This window comes from Prorops nasuta, unplaced genomic scaffold (assembly GCF_024137725.1).
Source record: "Prorops nasuta isolate Cenicafe-Biocafe unplaced genomic scaffold, Cenicafe_Pnas_1.2 PNAS00014, whole genome shotgun sequence".
In the NCBI taxonomy this organism is placed as follows: Eukaryota; Metazoa; Arthropoda; class Insecta; order Hymenoptera; family Bethylidae; genus Prorops; species Prorops nasuta.
The window spans coordinates 2,688,957-2,708,339 of NW_027116811.1; the positions used below are offsets into that span (position 1 = coordinate 2,688,957).

General features: G+C 47.4%; 1 protein-coding gene across 15 annotated transcripts in view; it reads right to left on the reverse strand.

Annotated features, from left to right (window-relative positions):
• Positions 1 to 19,383, reverse strand: part of LOC136778624 (ecdysone-induced protein 74EF-like) — a 172,628-nt gene that overhangs the window by 143,387 nt on the left and 9,858 nt on the right. For 12 of the 15 annotated variants that reach the window (XM_066735627.1, XM_066735632.1, XM_066735631.1 and 9 more), the window contains one exon: positions 18,244 to 18,592. The exons of 1 other annotated variant lie outside the window; for it this stretch is intronic. In XM_066735627.1, coding sequence (XP_066591724.1) covers positions 18,244 to 18,429 — 186 coding nt within the window. In that variant the 5' untranslated portion in view covers positions 18,430 to 18,592. Of the gene's footprint in view, positions 1 to 18,243; positions 18,598 to 19,083; positions 19,382 to 19,383 lie in introns of those variants that run through there. 2 more of the 15 variants (XM_066735628.1, XM_066735626.1) reach the window with 2 other exon arrangements.

The window sequence follows — 19,383 nt, forward strand, 5'->3', positions numbered from 1 at the left end:
ACCCGATTCCGCGCAGTTTCTCATTTTCGAGGAGAATTTTTCCGGCCGAACGTGCAGTCGCCTCTTAAAGGCTCCGAGTGGAAGGGAAAAAAGTATGAATATATTTTCCTCGAGAAGATGAAATGTGCCCCGGTATTATTACTGCTGCTAGAGATGGAAGGAGAGAGACAGAGAGTAAAGGGGGGGGGGGTCTGGGGAAAGACGAGTCGAATTTGAGATAGCAGGGAGCGAGCAACGTATAAATCGTGGCACGATCGGGTAACGAAGTATTATCATATTGCCAGTTTGCCGGTAATTGACGCTTGAATTACAGTGATTATCAGCGGGAAAGCTCGATCGATCGATTATTGCGCTTTGACGGTTCACGGTCGTCCCTCGCGCGCCAGCGAGAGCTGCACGAGCGTTGCGATATATCCGCGAATCACCGGCGAAGGTCCGTGGAAAATGACGCGGTTCGAGGAAGATACCCGGTAGATGAGATCGGTGCAATTCCGATTGAAGATGCGCGAGAGAAGCGGGACGAGCTAGTCAGGGCAAACGCCATACGGCGAGTAAGCCATGAAAAGATTGCGGAAAGAGGAGAGAGAGAGAGAAGTGTCTGTTATTAAAGTCCGTTAGATACGGATAATCGGTGGTAGATAAGCGTGAGCGGATAAGTCACACGCGGACCCCTGGATCTCATCTGGTTGTAGACCTCTCCTAAATCCCACCTGAGCAATTAGATCTGCTCCATTTCGCGACAAGACTGGCGCAGCTGCCACTCGACTCGCCTGGATTCGCTAATGTTCTCTCTGTTAAGGGGAGGGGGTACAGCATTTCTCTCTCTCTCTCTCCATCTACGAACGAGGCAACGAATAACGAATTTTCTTCTCGTATCGTGATCAATTCCCTGGAAAAGCAAAACAGACCTTTCGAACGTTCAAGTTTACTTCTCTCGCTCGGTTATACAGTCAAACGTAGATAACCCAATTTTCCGCCAAGTTCGCTGCTACAAAATTTCTTGGCGCAGTTGGTTCTGCAGCTGCGACTTGGCTCGCACACCTCCCCCCTCCCACCTTACACTATAATAACGGGCCAAATGCCGCTGCGCTAATGAAATGTATCGAGGAACCAGCGCGGCAAAGTTGCGCCGAGGCGAGTTGTCGCGACGATGGTCAAACGCGATATTGCGCAGGGCGCTATTTAGCGTTTTGGAGAAACTCCAGTGCGGTTCCGACGTTGAACGCATTAGGGAGTAGACGAAGCAAATCTCTTGTCACCGGGAATAAGTCGGGCGATGCGTTACGGCTCCGGAGTGGAATGCGGAACATTCGAGACCTCCTAGCGAGTAGACCGAACCGTACCAAGCGCTCCGAAATAGTTTTACCATACGTTTGTCCTTACTCGATTAGTTTAAAGATTATTGCCAGCTGTACACAACGGATCAACGACGACGGGGGAGGAGGAATAAGGAACCGGGGCTCAACCGAACCGGACGACCATCGTGAAAATTAATTTCAAACTGTCGAGCAACTGTAGAATCGCTTTATCGTCCTGGAAACCACTTACCTCTTCCTACAACAATTATATTCGTATTCGCGGTATATACTTCATGTTCGGAAACTTTGAAAATAAGACCATCTGTTTCGTCGGTTACCGGTTAGATGCGTTAAGAGTTGAAAATAAGTTTGCCGTCCGACGTCTTTCTCTCCTTCTCTTTTGCCTTCTTTCTTGTGCTTCTTCTTGTTCTTCCTCTGTCTCTGCTTCTCTCTCTCTCTCCCCTCATTGCTTCCTTCCTTCCTTTTTTTCCTCTCGGTCTACCTCGAGTGTCGGGACAAGCTGCTGCCTGACGATGGAGGACGAAAGTTTTCTGATCTTACCCGGTACGCTGCCTGGCTCCAGCACCGCGAGAGATTCCTTCGACAAAACGCGCCTTTTTCCCCTGTTTTCTTCTTTCGTTACTTATATATATATATATATATATATATATGTAACACCCAACGGCTTCTTTACCTTGTTACATTAACGCACCAATCCACGATTTACGAGAGGCGTCTCTGAATCTCGAAAGCAGAACGAGGGAAATTTTGACGAAAAATAAGTTTTCAACTTTTACACAGCCATATATTATACGAGTTTGTTCGTTGCAGGTTAATTTATTTGCAAGTTCTCGATACTCCTCATTTAGTAGAAATACAATTTGATTTTCCGCGCTACTTTGTAGTTTTATCCGTATCTGGACGAGGCAACCTGTGTGAGGAATAAACGATGCACTGGATAGAAGACAGCAGATTGCATTTGGATCCGGGTTGCATGCGAGTGAATCGAGCGAGGTGAGAAAATACGGGAGGAGAAGAGAGCGCGAGTCGAGGGGAGAACTAAGAGGAGGAGGAGCGAAGAAGAAGAAGAAGAGTTAAGTCAGAACTGTACGTACGCGAAGGTAGACTCTCGAAAAACATGGGCGAGGACAAAGGATCCGCCTTAAAACAAACCTCTCGGAACTTTCTTGTCTTTGTTGGGGAGAGCATCTCCCGGAAATTTGATTCTCCCGAGGATGTCGACACTCGGCTTAGGGAAGAGGTAAAGAATACTACGAGAGTGTAGAAAAAGTGCACCCAGCACGAGAGTACGTACATCAGGCAGTAGCGCGCAGCACGCCATTCCGGACAAAAGACACTGCCATTTGTCCCCGAGACAATCGTTTACACACTTTTTTTCCTCCCGAGTACATAACTACAGACGACGGATCCGTATCAAATCGGTCCCTCTCTCTCTCTCTCTCTCTCTCCCGTAGCTTTTCCTTTATCCGCAAAGATAAATGCCCAGCTTCGTGGTCAGACGAAACAATCGCAAAGAAAACCCTGAAAAAGAAGCCAAAACGTAATAAAAAAAAAAGAAGAGGGAGAAAAAGCAAGAGAGAAGAATTCTTTTTTTTTGCAGAGTTAACGATACGTTTCGTTGGCTGCACCAATTTTGATGGAGCGCTCCTCGGGAATATCGGGCAAGTTTGCCAATCAATTGCCAATTAAACTTAACAGGGACCAGTACGGTTCCTAACAAGTTTAATGGCTCGTACGAAAATCAGCAATGTACTTCCTTCGTTTCTCTCTCATGTCATTGAACTATGAAGCGTTTACACGGTTACTCATGGCAAAGTGTAAACCATAGCTTCCAGCTGCCAGTAACAATTCGTTGTCTTCCAACGTGCCACGCTGTAACCTCATTCGACATATTAATACAGGGACAAGAGTCTCGGTCACGTTATGGGTATTAACACTTAAGTACAAAAGCATACATTGATCGTGGGCTCATCGATCTTGCCAGCTATACTTTTCTGAAAATTTCCCTTCGAGAAAGCTATATATATATATATATATATATATATATAGAGAGAGAGAGAGAGAGAGAGAGAGAGAGAGACATTTTCTCGTCCAGTAATCTATGCCAGTTCTGTTGCGGGAAACTGCTGCTGTAGCTGCTGCAGATCCGATGTTTTCCAGCTTAATGAGAAAACATTGTGACAATCGTTTTTCTCGATTCGATAAAGATACCGATAATTCCTCCGTCGGGGTGGATATTGCACGGGGCTAGTTCGCGTGGGGAAGAAGGACAAAAAGGAGGCAGCGAGCGAGCGGGCGAGGTTGGAACGAGACGCGAGGTAAATTAGTTTATTTATTACGGTAAAGAGAAATACCGAGCACCGAGGGTGCCAGTGGAAGGGGAGGATCCCGAAGACGGCGACGGCGCGCGTACGCCTAATCGCTCAAATTAAGAATTATAGTACATCGCGCAGCCATCCTTTCCTATTCTCTTTAGAGTCCTAGCTGGGACGGCAACGCCTCTGCTCGCTGTAATAAAATACTCCACCCTTTGCCCCAAACTCTTCTCTCTCCGCGCCTTTGCAAAAAGAGGGAGAGAGAGAGAGAGAGAGAGAGAGAGAGGGAGCGGACAAACTTTTGTCATCATTGCAGAAAAGGATGCAGAAGCGAGAGGCCGGAAATTAAAAATCAGCGAGCTCGCGTTCTTCCTTTTTTCCAGCCGATAAAATCAGTCCGTTGTCGCATATCCGAGTCCATTAAGCAAGGATATTCGGCGTATCGTCCCGTTTGGCGCAAATAGCCAGTTGGCAAGAAGGAAGGGAAGGACGGAGAATTCCAATGACAGCGAATCGTCACGCGGGTAAATTCGATTGTCGAGTTTATGTCGCCTGAGCAAGCTCTGCTCGGGCAATTTGACAGCTACAGGACAGATATTGCTATTGGTTGGACCACGCGCACATACGTTTACCATAAAAGCTGGCGTATGAACTTGCGAGGCACGGAGGGCCCATAAAACGTTTGGCCAAATAGGTAAGAGGGAAATACATTTGGAAAATGGGAAAGGGCTCCGTTGGGTTTGTGGCTTTTCGACTTGTGTGTCCAACTCTGGCTATAATCTTGCGAAAATCCGTTCGACTCTAATCAGTCAATATCGTTCAGCTGGGGAGAAGCTGCTTAACTTGGCCAAGTTCCCAAGGTGATAAACCACTGGGTGCTTTTCGCTGCTGCTTTTTCTTATCCGAGGGAACATACTTTGCGGGATGAGGTCAGGTCAGCTTCGGTACTGAGCGAGGGTGATACGTACGTAGACGTACGGTGTTCCGTAACGACTTTGTATAGCTGGAGCAGCAAAGAGAGAGAGAGACACACACACACACACACATGTATATATAGTTTAACAGAAGAGACGACACGATAGCGACATCAGGGAGAAGAGACTCTCGCGTTTTATGCTACCCAAACAAGAAAACTCGTTTCTGCGAAGGTTCCTCGGGTTTCCAACATTGCGCAACTCGGAGACAGGTGGTCTTTCATCTCAACCCCTTTAGCCATAAAGCCGAGAGGACTTGGCAGTTCCGCGTGTGGCTCGTGTATCTGCGCGAGCGCGCGACCCTCTCTCGCTCTCACCTACGCCAGAGAGAACGGTGAACACATTAATAGTAATGGTAATGGCGGACTGGTAAGCTCGTATCTATCTTCGCGCTTTATCTATCCGTAGTACGTGTCCCCTAAGCGTGGCCCGTCTCTCAGGAAACTCGAAACTCCGCGTGCTCCAAATACGCGGCCCGATCTATTTTAATCCGATCGGATGTTGCGCCATATATCCACATGTGTAAACTTTCGCGATATCGGATACCCGCGGAGCACCTTTCAATCTGACAGATTTTTTCAATTGCCAAGGTATTCGGTTTGCAATTCGAGGTGGGAAAAATCTGCGCTACCTCGTGTGCGCGTATGAGAGATAGGGATACGGATACCAAGATAACCTTGAAAAATCTCTCGGATCCTGAGGTATAGACGGATGATGGAGCGAAAAGAGGAGGGACGGACGTTTCGGATTGGCCGAATTTCCTCTCGCGAGAGATTCTTGGCCCGGTGTGTCTCCACTGGCCATTTGCCAGTTTGGGAGTGCGACTGTCCGACTCATCGGTGCTAAACAGCCAATAACAATGTTCCCGAGCGTCCGTCCTGCGCTAGCTTTGAGAAACTGCCAACCTATAGCTCTGCTATCGAGGGTCGATATACTTATTAGAAAAGGACCCAACGAGCAATCTGTATATGTACATATGGATCTATGGTAGATCGAAATAACGCGATAGCAGAGGGTGCGGATTGTTTTGGCAGGAGTGATGAGAATGGAGCATTAATAGGAGAAATATTTTGATGGTAAAAGTTGAGAGGGTAATTTGAAAAGGGATATGTAGGGGGTTTACGGATTGTATTGTTATGCGAGGACCGACCTGTGTAAGAGGGATCCGTTACTAATCCAGATCGGAATTGATCCTTCCTTACCGCGCGATCCTATTGCCTTACCCTTATTCGTAATGATCCACTGTAGCAGCAGGTACCATTGTACCTCAATGAAAGCGAGCTATGGCTATTGATTACACCCAGGTGAAATTAGCCATTGGTACTTGCTCAAAGCTAGGAGACGCACGCAGTGGCACGTTAAACGTAGACCAAGATAGCTCCGCCCTCGAGTCCCCCCCCCCCCCTGCCCCGTGTGTACGTGAGGGAAAACCTGATTACGAGGATGACTGTACACATCGATCCAAAATGCAGCGGTAAATCGACTATCCTGGCGCAGCTTGCTGTACGAAGAAACGTCTTGCGACGTGTTTCGAGAGACAGGGAGGATAGCGAACGAGGTCGAACTGGCTTAAAAAGTGGAAATTATAAAATAATAATGGAGACAGTTAAGAAACTTGAGGGAGAAAGGAAAACTTTGAAGGAGGACTTGAAAGTGACAGGATGATTCGCTTGGTGGTTGGTGGAGCGAGTGGTGGTGGAGGGAGGAAGGTGGGTTGCATGTGCTATATATATATATATATATGGAAAGATCGACGAGGATGAAATGCGAAAGGAGGAGGAGGAGGAGGAGGAGGAAGAAGAGAAGAGAGTTAGCGGGGGCTCGTGGGAGAGAAAGATGGAGAGAATGACAACAATGCGACTATAGTTTCGGAGAACAATGCTCTCATTATACCGGCTGGATGTATGCACACTATGGATGCATAGCTACGTATTAGATTGTACAATGCCAGATGTTTTGTTGGCTTCGCTAGAGGGCCTTTTTGTTTTCGGCGATCAAAATTATTGTCTGACACTAGTAAGCATTCTCTCGATCTCCATGTTCATTTTCCACCTTCCGAAAAACTACGTGGAAGCATCTATCAACAGGAATTACCTTGGGATAACTAATGCCCGTTTCTTCTCATTGGAAGAATGTCGGGCTCGTCTCGCGGAAACTACTTATTCTTCGTTTTAAGGACATAATTGTTCCGTTGTTGCAAAGAAATATTGCCACGAAACGTTAATACCTTGGGATGGGAAAGGAGGAGGGGGTAGAGCAGCAGGCCAGCCGGAGCACTCCGATAATTAAAGGTCTTCCGAAACGTTAAGACGCATAGACGGTAAAAATAAAAGCCGAAGGAAAGAAAGCAGTATCGGGGATAAAAGTTGGCCTGGCCCTCACCGCGCGCGCGAGTAGAGAACGCGAAGAGGAGGAAGGTAGGCGAGGGGCCTGCGCTAGCTACCAACATTGGACTTGCAAGCGAGACGGGCATAAAGCTTTAAGCGATGCTGATTTTTTTTTTTTTTTTTTTACATGGCAAAAGACTCGGCGGAGAAGGAAGCGGAGGGAGGCAAGAGAGGACGAGGAAAAGGGAGAAGAATAATAAGAAAAGAAGAGTATACTCGACTATCTAGTTTAGCGGCGGCGGTTCCGCTAGTCTAGCAGAGCCAACCGAGCCACCCTCTTGTCCCAGAAAACAAAAGAACAGCGGCTGTTGCTCGTTCACCGCTCTCTTCTTTGCCCCCGCCCTTTCTCTCGCTGCAACGCACGCCCTCCTCACTCTCCCTCTCGCTTTCACCCTTCCAACCACCACCCTCTCTTGTCCATGCCCATCGTTGTCCACCATTTTTCCACCTTCTTAATTCCGTTCTTTCGCATTCATGGGAAAATTCCGGATGGCATTGCTCTTCGGTGTATAATTACATTGATATCGATTTTCCCCTCTTTTCGTCTTTCATCGTCGTGCAGTGACGAGGTCCTCCAGCGACCGACCTTACATCGTAATCCCTGACGACGACTCCCTTTTATTTATATTCATCCAGTCGAAAATTAAGAGTGTGGTTGTACGGAGGTATACACGGGAAAACGTAGCAACGTCGATGATTCTGGTAATAATCGAGCGTTCGGTTTTTAAGAGAGTCGAATCTTGGGTAACAGGTTTAAAGGGCGGTATAGCGAGTATAAATATATGATGGCTTTTGGCTCTGGGGGTCTGAAGGATCCTCGGTTACAAAAGAAGAGGGCAGGTGCGGCGGGAGTCACAGGTGCCAACGGAGAGGATTCTTATACCTGCGAGGACGATTCACCTTGACACGAGTGAGCATCGGCTCGTCACAGCCATGCGGAAGAAATCTTCCAAGACAGTTTTTCCCCCCGATTTCCTTATAACTCGTGCACTGCCCGCTATTATTTCCCATCTCTTCGTGTCGTCGACAAGAGAGAGTGAGAGAGAGAGAGAGGGGGGGGGGGGAGGTCTCGAATTACCCGCCGGGTCGTCATTAAGGTATGCAAATTCGGGCATACGGCTGAATTTTATCCGAGTAATCTGCCGCGGTATAATTCAAAAACTCATACTCGTCGCGGCACGAGACCGTAATTAATGCATTGTTAATCCAGTATTCCGCGTGGATGAGAGATATATATACATAGATATACAGGGCACGCTAGGTAGAAGACGAGGGGGGAAGAATAAAGCGGCTGAAAATCAACTTGAAATTTTTTCTACCCACTCTGCCCTCGCTTGGCAGCCACAAAATTCGAACGAGCTGCCCCCCACTCCTGCAGTCCGGTGTCGCTGGAGAGAATTCGAGATTCGAGTATTCGGGGTGCCGCTGCTCCTCCTCCTCGACGGTCCCATTGACACCCCAGTGAATTATTTTCCGCAATCTCCACGTGGACGGCTTATCGCGGCACTCGTCGACGTGGGCTTTGCCGGACTGAGCGACCGGTTTGTAAAACGTCCATTGTTCTCAATTACACGCAGCCTAAGAGTATATGTATACATACACCCTGAGGATTTTTCTCTCTCGCGCAAAAAGTTTAACGACATCAAACAGGTGTTCCGACAGGTGTCTCTTGCCTGCCGCGAATCTCGGCGACTCCTCCCCCCTCCCCCCCCCCCTCTAACACACACGAGTCCCTTACCAAACGCGATCCCTATACCCACATCAGTCAATATTTATCGAACGTTGCGATAAAAGATCCGACGTATCGCATTTCGGACTGTCACGGCTGATAACCACGAAATCTTTTCGACTTTTTATCACGCGTAATTCTATATATCCCGCGGAACCGAAAGAGAGATCCGTTACCGGTTCAAGTCGACTCTTTGTTTCCAATGATAGCGATCGCTTGAAAAAGAAAAAAAGAAACAACGTATTGGGTTTATATACGTTGTTTTCGGAAAGTATAGGAATGGTTGTGTGTGAAATGGCAGTGGGTTATATAGCGTGATAAGTAAAAGGAGAGATTGAAGTTTGCTAAAATGTGCCAGAGACGATAAGACGCGTGAGCGAGGATCGGTCTCGGCTTTTAAAGAAATTGACTGACGCGAAGTGCTTTAAGCTCCCCCCACTCTCTCTCTCTCTCTCTCTCTCTCTCTTAATCGCCTACAAAACCAGGATGAAAATTGTCGATCGCTCATAGTTTACCTGAAATGCCCATCATCCGCGTTTAAAATGGTTCCGAGGAGAGCAAATAACGCAAATACCATTAAGTTCCAAGGCCCAGCAAGGCCGACGTATTATCGAGCATTGCGCAGAGCCCTGGCATTCTTTTCTCGGTAGAAGCGCGTCGTGCCATCTTTAATATAGCATCTGCTCCCGGCCGACAGTTCCGCGGCGTTTCGAGCGCCAGCAATATAATTGCAGCGGTTCTTATAGAAATAGAGATGGAAGAAAGGAGCCGGTTCTTATAAATAGCGGAATTTTTCATAGTAGCGTGTTTTTGTACTTAAGCACAGTCTCTCAAGACTGTTTTAGCATCGAATGTGATATAACTAGGTGGTGGCGGGACCACACGCGGCAACAAACTCGACGCGTATCTCCAGCAGTTACAGCTATGTAGCGTTCTGACTAGTGTGCGCGTGGCAAACCCACACACACGCGCGCATACACGGACAGAGGAATAGAGAAAGGCGAGCACGAACGAAAACTATTATTAAACCACAGCGCTCATGTCTCTTCCTCTTTCAGTCGGCGAGGCTTCGCGAGCGCGAGTGGCTACGCGATACGACGAAAGGAAGACGCTATCCAACCTATATGAGCTTTGCCTTATTTCTTTTCTCCCTCGATTCGCTCGATTCCCCCTCCCTCCTCCGTCACCGAGCAATCCAGCAAAAATTGCGCAAGTGGACCGTATACGTCGCTCGATATACCGCAGGTCTGAAATCCGTAGCGTCCGGAAGCAGCCGCGTAACTGTGTTAACGGTACGGCATGCTGAATTCTTCGCGGAACAACTGGAAGATGCAGACTTTGCACATCTGTGCCATTAAAGCTGCTCTAACGGTATTGTCGTCGATGCGTGCGGCGTGCACGCGCCAAAAGCCCGGAACCCGCCTCGATATCGCCACGCGGCCGCTCGTCGTTTCTTGCCGCCTTTGATGAAAAAATACACGCGTTGTGGTGGGAAGAAAAAAAAATAGCGAAGGGAAGAGAGATATTCGCCAAGAAATTTTTCCCTTCTCTATATATACGTGGCACACTTCCAGCTTCTATTTCATCCGTAAAACCAGAGGGGTTTCAATATTTGCGCAAACGCTGCTCGCGCGCTCTCTCGGTTACAGAGTGAGAGAGAGAGAGAGAGAGAGAGAGGAGCCGAAGAGTTGCAGGGAGAAGCGCGGAGGAAAAAGGACGGGCTCTTTAAAATTATTGGATCCCGCGCAGGGAGTTTCCGCTGGCGAAAAGAAGGGGCAAAAAAACAAGATGAGAGGAGACTATCGTTAAGAGTCTGGCCGGGAGCGAATTGATCGCGAGGGCTGTCGTGTCCGTCGAGCGTGGGCTTCGCGAGGAAGTTGGCGAGGAACGGGAAGAGAGACGGGAGAGTTTATTTGACGAGACTACCGAAGCTACGGTCAGTCAATATTTATCGCGCGAACAATGCATCGCTCGAGTTTCGCAACCGCGTTGCGTAACCGTCCGCATCGATGCGTACAGGCCGTTTCATTGTATGAAAAGAAGGCGAAGGAGAGGCGAGACGCGTCGGGGCCCCACGCAAACAAGCGAGCAACGAGGAAAACAGAGAAACACGCTTTAGCTATGCGTGTCACGTAAATACGTAGGAGTCACGCGAAAGAACGCGAAAAGTCCGCTAACGCTTTGCACCGAGCTATCGGAACCGCGCAACAACTGAGATTTCACTGTGCTGGTAATCCGCGCGTATATAACGTATCTCCTGGAGAATGCATTCATTCGGCAAAAGTCTCAATTGCACGAGAGAGTAAATTGACGCGAATTGTGACGGACTTTCGGGCGAATCGAGCGTAGTACTCTCGATGGGAATGAACGGCGAGCTGAAGGAAGAACCAGACTAACCTATATATATATATATATATATACAGGCGAGGCAAGTTATTCCACAGAGTAAAATATATACGTAAGCCGTCGCTCGATATTCGGATCACGTAGATCAGCGTAGCGTAGGCCTTCTTCGTTCCGCCTGGCGCTGCTACGTCTGTCCGTATGACACGAACGTATACGTATACGGCGCCTTGGGGCCACTGTGGAATCTCATCGGGGATCATTGCCCTAATGGACCACCGTGATTTATCAATTAGAGAACAACCCATAGGACAATCGTATTTTCCATTTCTACGACCAGCAGCACTCCCGCCGAATCCTGCGAACGCTGTCCCCTCCGGGTGTCGATATACACCGTCAACGCGCACCGTTGCTCAAACAATTCCTGATTAGCTTTGCGGTGGATTTCCTATCGCGTTTATGTGTTTGTGTGTGTGTATATATATATATATATATATACATAACTTCAGCAAACCGAAAATGGCGTCTATCGAAGAAATCCCTTTTTATCCGGATTCGTGGCAAACGCGTCAATTTCCATTGGCCAAGCGGATAACTGGACCGGAGTAGTCGTCCGGTCTGTAGAGACTGGCTGGATAAAAATGCTTCGTGAAAAAGGAGGAATTATCGGCAGTCGAGAATCAACTGCTAGACGCGGATTAGACTTGAATGATCGGCCGTTGGAAAAGACGATGAGAGAAGAGCTGGAGAGGACGGGGGGGGGGAGTATGTATATATGCGTGGGGAGACAACGTGGAGAGGGGAAGAGGGGATTGGGAGGGGGGGGGGAGTATGAACGGGTCGGTAGTGGAATCGATAACACACGACGGTATACAGGCACATACTGAGCTGACCACAGAATGCCATCCGCGCGTCTCCATGCACATCCACCCTCTGCACCCGGAACCTCCTGGTATCCCCTATCCAACCAACTGCACGGCAATGCATGCTCACCTACACTCCCCGCCCCACCGAATCCACCCCATCTCCATTCCACCACACCTACACACCCTTCAACCAATTCGACCGTTCTATTACACGAACGTGCATTGCGGCTAATGCCGTTCCCTCGTATATTACGTTAACGCGATAGACGAGAATCCAGGTAACCCATACCTGTCTGTTTTTTCCAGCGATTTCACTCGGATCGTCGCCAGCCGCAACCCTCCTCCTCCCCTTCCCAACCAGCCCTCTTTACCGATCGATTTTAATCAAACGCGCTCATAATTTTTGCCCCACGCTCGCTAAAAATCGCTCCATCATCGAGCAATTTGCAATTAGCAGCCTCGCTACAGCACGTGACTGTTTGGAGAGCGATTTGATAAGGCGATGCGCGCTCCCAGTCGAAATTATCGAGATAAAATAATTAGTGAGTCATCGGACGGTGAGAGATACGGGCTGGTAATAAAAAAAATCCATGCCTCAAGATAAATTTCGTCGTTATTCGAGTAAACCCGAGTTAAGCGGGTAGTAATAAAGTTTCACGGGGCTTCGTCATCCCCCCCCCTCTCCGCTATTTTCTCGTCGTTTCCCCAGCAATGAAAAATTTTCCCAACTATACGCGGCATTTCCGGAAAAGCAATCTAGGACGATCGACTGGCGAGGAGGGTTTGAATGCAAAAATCGCGGGCCAATATGAGAAAAAGATAGACGTGCTCGTAGGGTATAGGTATATAGCTACCGTTGGATGGATGAACGGGACCGAAGCCGAGAGGGTGGAGTGGGGAGAGAGAGAGAGAGAGAGAGAGAGAAGTGCTGGCAAACCAAAGAGGGCTCTTGATCTTTCGAGGCAATTAAATGAATTTCCAGTCGGGTGGAATAGCAAACGTTTAGACGGCTCTGCGTAAGATATTCCGACGAGCTCTCAGTGATATTAGAGACGTAATATCCCGAAGGCGAAAAGGAGGTGCACAGTTTGCGCGAGCTGCGAGTAATACACGAGGATTCACCTGCCTGCTTGCCAGTCTACGTCTGTCTGGCAAGATGTTAGTCTTATAGACTTATAGTGTGTCGCCAGAATGGCTCCACCCCCCCCCCCCCCCCACTCCTCCTTTTCCTTCAGTCACCATAGTACAGTTTGTCTCTCCATCTTTTCGTCTCCCCGTCCGCGCGTTCGCCGCGTCTATACCAGTCGATATATAGCTGACAAACCGCTTATGTTAGTAGTCTACCCGTAGCATACCACGCTGTGTGTTTCCTCCTACCCCCTCCCCCCTCACCAATCTATCTACAGGCTAACAATGGCAAACCGACTCCTCGTAGCCCCGACGTCGTCGTAGTCGTCTTACAATTCCCGCGAAATAGCGGCTCTTCCTACTTCAAAGCAGAAAAGAGTGGAATCCCACGAGAATCAACACGTATATATACGTGCACCAACACATTTATTATTCCCCCTCTCCCCCTCCAACGCACCTGCGCGTCCCTCGTACGAGCACGTCGGAGAGCCACGAGCAGAACCAACACCGACGTTAAATTCGATCCGCTCGATGAAAGATCAAATTTTAGTCCCGCAATGTATAGGCTAATGACGACGACGAGACGCCTCGAATGGAAGAGCCAACTCGATTGCCATAGAGAGAGAGAGAGAGAGATATTAATTACCTCGCGATTGCTTATGTAATTAGCGAGCCGTCGATGGTTTAGCATTTCCCGATACTCCGACTATATCGGGCAGCAGAGCCGAGCGAGCGCCGTGCCGAGCCATGAACCATCGTGCACGACTCCTTTCGGGGGACCCCGTATTTTAGTCTCGCGTTAACGGACGCGACAGGTGTACGGAAAGAAAGATCGAGAGGGATGGAAAAAGAAAATAGTCGTAGAAGCCGCTGGCAGCGTATGGGAAGACCGAGACAAAGCGAGAAAGACGAAATTTCGTGGGCACCGAAAGCGGTGACAGCGGCAGCTGCTATGTATGTTTTTCGTGTCTGCTAAAACCAAAACTCGCTCGCCCCCTCTCTAAATTCTAGCTATTACGCTCTCTCGAGCACAATATGGCTGCTCCTCTCTGATTTCCACGAGGGAGGAAATACCGAACCGAATGATTTTCACAACGTTACGAGCATGGAAAAATAGCGTTATCGAAAGCGCAAAGTTTTCGAGCATGGATTGAAAATCGCTGGAACAAAACGAAACGGATTGGTATAGCATAGGAGGGGGGAGTATGCGAGAGATAACAAAAGGAGAAAGAAGCGTCGATCGCAGTCCGAGCGTGACGAGCCGATAAAAGCGGAGCTCTCTTGGCAGAACGAACGAATTTCGAACTGGCGAGTTTCGAGCTGATTAAAATATGAGGAAAAACAGCCGGTGACCCCGTGTCCAACGCGGTTGAAGGAAGCTATCGCCGGTGGAGAGCAGAATGCCGCGGCAGGATTGAGGAGGAGGAGGAGGGTTAAGAAAAACGTAGGCGAAGAGTTGACGGGCAGCGGCAAAAAGCAGCAGGCCTGGCTGCTTGGCTGCACGACTGCGGTAGGAACCGCAACTGATGCTGCAAGCTGAAATAAATTGTCAGCGAGCGCGTCATCTTTTTCGAGCGGTGCATTAATCTAGATTGTCTCTCTGGAAAAGCTGCCGGCGTCGTTTCGACCGAGCTTTATTCCAGCTGGGAAAATTACGAGATCCCAGAGAGGGGGGGGGGGGGGAGGAGATGGCTGGAAATACCACGATACGCGCTGACTGGAAATTGGTGGTCGGGCAAATACTGCAAACTGCGAACTGCAGTTGCCGCGACTAACCAGACCGGTCTTTCTCGCGTTACGCGACACTTTATTGCTTATATTTCTCCCTGGTAATATATTGGCTCGAGAGAGAGAGAGAGAGAGAGAGAGAGAGAGAGAGAGAGAGCCAAGGTCTCGCAGACTCCTATTTCGAATACAGCGCTGCTCTCTTCTCTGCTGCAATCGCACCGTTTTCACGCCTCCGTCTCTCGAGACTCCGTCGTAAGCTTCTCGGGAAACGACGAGGCGTCTTTTGCTCGGGAGAATTTTTGGATTTTTTACTCCCGCGGTGTGTAAAGAGGACTGTGCAGCGCGTTGAGACTGGCAATGGCCGCGCGCGCGGCTAGTCGGTGTAGAATATGCCTGTGGCAGCCGCGCGTGTGTTGCACGGACCATTGGCCCGAAGCGATTAAACGTAACGAGCGCCATTCTCGGGGAAGAGCGCGAATCCTCGGACAATGCGGCCTTTCAGCCGGCCGAGCGCGACGTTAATAGCTCCCAGAATTAAATGACGTGCTGATCGTTCTTCCGTCTTCGATATACACTTATCTCGCGTTCGAGCAACATTCGAGAATTCTGAAAGTGATTTTGAATTTCGGTACGTGGACCGTGAGGAGGGGGGGGGGGGGGGGGAATTATTTCGATTTTAGTTCAGAGGGCATGGAACGTTTGAAACGCCTCGAAGCTTACGCGAGTAAGGAAACGATTTTACGCTTATCGCCGTAACTATTAAAACTATTAAAAATAACGAAATATTAAGGGTCGCCTCTCTGAAAATAATAAAAACGGTCGAAGAAGCTCCGTGCAAAAATTTAATGTTTCTTATAGTTGTACAGAGGTATACGTCTTCCTGCATCTATGCTCTGAGTTTTAAGCGGTGGACCTTATTCGCTCCGCATGGAGAGAATATTGTAGTTAAATTTAGTGAAAGACGCAGGAATTTTTACTGTTAGTTTACAGAGTCATTGTCGTATATTTTCAATTTTGAAAATTTTAAAGGTGCACGGGAAAAACGAGGACGCTATGATTATCTATTAAATACAACACTAATTACTACCAAAAACTGTACGAAATTTTACTGCGTTTCCCAAGTAAAGGCTGGAGTAATGTTTAATTAGTTTATAAAATTCCTGGCTCCAGCTTTCGTATAGATCTACCAGAATTATTACTAGTTTTGTATTAAAAACATAAAAACACTTGCATCAGTTTGCATAGATATCATTTACTTACCAACAATCACACACATAGCTTATTTATTATTCATGTATTACACAGACTATCTGCTCTCTTTGTACATTTATAAATCATCAAAACTACTACACATTGATTAATATAAAAAGTATTCGCGAGAAATATCAGATAACGTTAAAAACGCCTCAGCTATGTAATGGCAGAGTCATGAATCTCACAATAAAGTTCAATTAATGACACAGTATAAGAAATTTTACTGTGGGGACAGCAAATTCGACACAAACTTTATTGTTCTTATTTTCATTCTATTCTCGTTTTTTTTTTCAACAAAAAATTACCGCAATACACAACAAAACTTATATTTAACCTTTTTGAAATATCTTTCAGTACTTTTTTATCTGTACACTTAAAATAAGAATGAAAGTGTCGAAACAATTTATTCATTTACTTCGCTATATATAAATTATTTGGCGTTTTCCTTTAAAGAAATTATATTATAAATTACTACGTGAAATCATAAATGCCACTGAAATTAAGTCATATTTTCTTGGAATGTAAAGATATGACACCAGTACTGTGGACACAGTAAAATTTACTTTATTAATATTTTCTTCGCGTGTATATACCAACACAAACATAATAAGAAAGAAAAAGTAACTGCATATACACGCATATACGAACAAACTCAAGGAAGAATAACAAAATTTGCAGAGACGTATGGTGCTTCGAGTATACGGAAGCAATTTTTCCATGCTACAAAATTCCGGTGAGTTTTTAGTAAACAAGAGACACATCGTCAATTGTTGGACTATTTACTGCGATTTAAAATTAAATTTCTCGGTGAATACCGAGTATGGATTTAAAAATTGTTTCGCGCTAAAATCTAATTGCAAAGCAGCGAATAGTCGACGAATTAATGACTCGTGTCACATGGTTAGCGTATAGCTCACGGTAATTTTAACTGAAAAATTTTAGCCACGTGTATCCATATGCATGATCCATGCACGCTCTCATCCTAATGTCACTGCGTCAGTATATGCCCGTAGCTAATATACAGACCGGTCCCGAATCATATAATTAATTGTTTAATGATTCTTGATTCATTCCTGCACGTATTTCTATATACAGACTCGAGATAAGAGCTAGCTATTGAAACACACGCATTTATTATCCAGGATTCATTCAAGTCGATGAAAAATTTACTCTCTCTCTTTCTCTCTCGATAGATATAGTAGGGATAATATCCGATATCACCGGGGCGAGAGAAAAAAAGGTAATAAGTGCTATTTGCGCGCGTCACGTAGTACTTGGCGCCTTTGGCAAAAATGAAAGGTACATATAGAGTGGTGGGGGTTAGAGAGGGAGAGCCAGCCGGGGGCTCCAATAACGGAGTAATTTTTTAATTCAAGCGAGAGCTGTTTTATCCGGGTTTTTTCATCAGGATCGGCTCTCCTCCCATGATTAATCGCGGCTATTAATAACGACAAATGTAATTTTCGAATTCAATATCGAGGCTGAAGAGGAAAAGACGTTGGATCGTCAAGCAACCAGCAGCCGCGCCTCTCCCACTATCACCTACACCCTTTTCACCCTGTTCAGCCCTATCTAATCGCGCCCCACCCCTCCCACTCACCCCACCAACCCACATGCTCCCGAAGCACGCATACGCACACAAATCCACACCCATAGAGAGGGAAGAAGTACGAGGACGAAGCGGCGATATGACGACTCGCAAACATTACGTCACGTCTCGTCTCTTCGTGAAAAATGCAAGATAACCGTTTCGTATCTCTACCAAACACAGCACCTACGAGCAAGCCAAGCCGAAAATAGCACCGAGTCCCCGATATATCTCTTCGCGATTCCCGCCAAACGCATATATGTGCGACTCGAAGGAGAGAAGAACAAACGTGTGAGATAAAAAGTATCATCGTGGATCGTATAGGATTGTTTGACTTGGTTGTGGCGGGTATATATAGTAGTATAGACGGGGGCTGGGCAGAGCAATGGGCGATACTTTCCAGGCATTTTTATATCGAATGACAAAAGAATAGCGCGTTTTGTTTATAGTGCACATATGGTATATATATATATATATATACATATAGGATAGAAAATGTGTGCTTTCTCGGATGAATCGGCGATTCTCGGGACAGATAAGAGCTGCTTTCGAGACTCGCTGATCCACGTACCGAGGGAAAGAGGTTGAAGCGAGAAGAGAATGATTGGTTACCTTAATACTGTCGTAGCAGGCGGTGACTCGTCCATTTTGCACCTCGACGTTCGCAGGCGGATGGGCGAATTTACACTCCGTGTCGGGCCTGGTGCACTTGTTGCGTTGGAACTCCCTGCAAACCTCGAGCTGCAGCCATCGTGAATCCTTGCCGTTCAGTAGATTATTCATGTTGACCATTGCCATCTTCCAGTCTCGAAAGATCGAGCGAAAACCCTGCTCTTACGAGTCCGGCTCGTACGAGTCTCCGTCCTCTTCTAGATTTTTCCCTTCCTCCTTATTGCGCGCGCGCGCGCGTCCTCGCTTCCTGATTAGCGTTCCTCTCCTCTCTATTCTTCACTCGCGTCGACTGATCTTGCCAAGGAGATACACGTGGTTTTCGTTTAGAAAGACACTCTCTCCCTCTCTTTCCCTCCCTCCTTCCCTCTTTCTCTCTCTCTCTCTCTCTCTCACTTTACACCAGCCCACTCTCGCTCGCTCTCTCTCTCTCTTTCTACGAGATGCTCAGACACTTTCGGCGGGGCCTTTCGCACACGCACAGATTTGCTGCTAATATCTCTCAACGGGTAGGATCGAACGATCGAGGAAAAACCCCGAAGACTCTGCGTATAATCGGTCAATCTGTGCGGTGGCAGCAGTACCAAAAGTGACTGGAGGCTCTCTCGCGCCGTACACCGTTGATCGGAGACTTTTCAAGCGGCTCGGCGGTACTCGAGACGAGCGGAGCGGGCTGGAGGAGAGAGAGAGAAAGAGAGAGAGAGAGAGGAGCGGGGGAGAGCAGGAGACGGGAGAAGAGTCGAAAGAAAGAAAAAAAAGGGATTCAAGAAAGCCACGTTGCACCTGTACACCGTGTAGCACTCTGCACTTGGATCAAAAAAAAAGAAACTCTACCACGATATAAAGCATAGACAAATAAAACCATTCACTTATTCGACACGTGAAAATTTGCTAAAGCATCCAAAAGAAGAAAAGGTATTGCAGATATCGGTTGGATCCAGTTCGAATCTTCTTCGTGTTGGATCGAATTGCCTCTTGTCCCTTGTTATTGCTTCTTTCTCTCTTACTCCCTTAAACACATGCACGCACACTCTCTCTCTCCCTCTCTGACTCTCCTCCGTGCGTACGAAAATTCACCCTCTC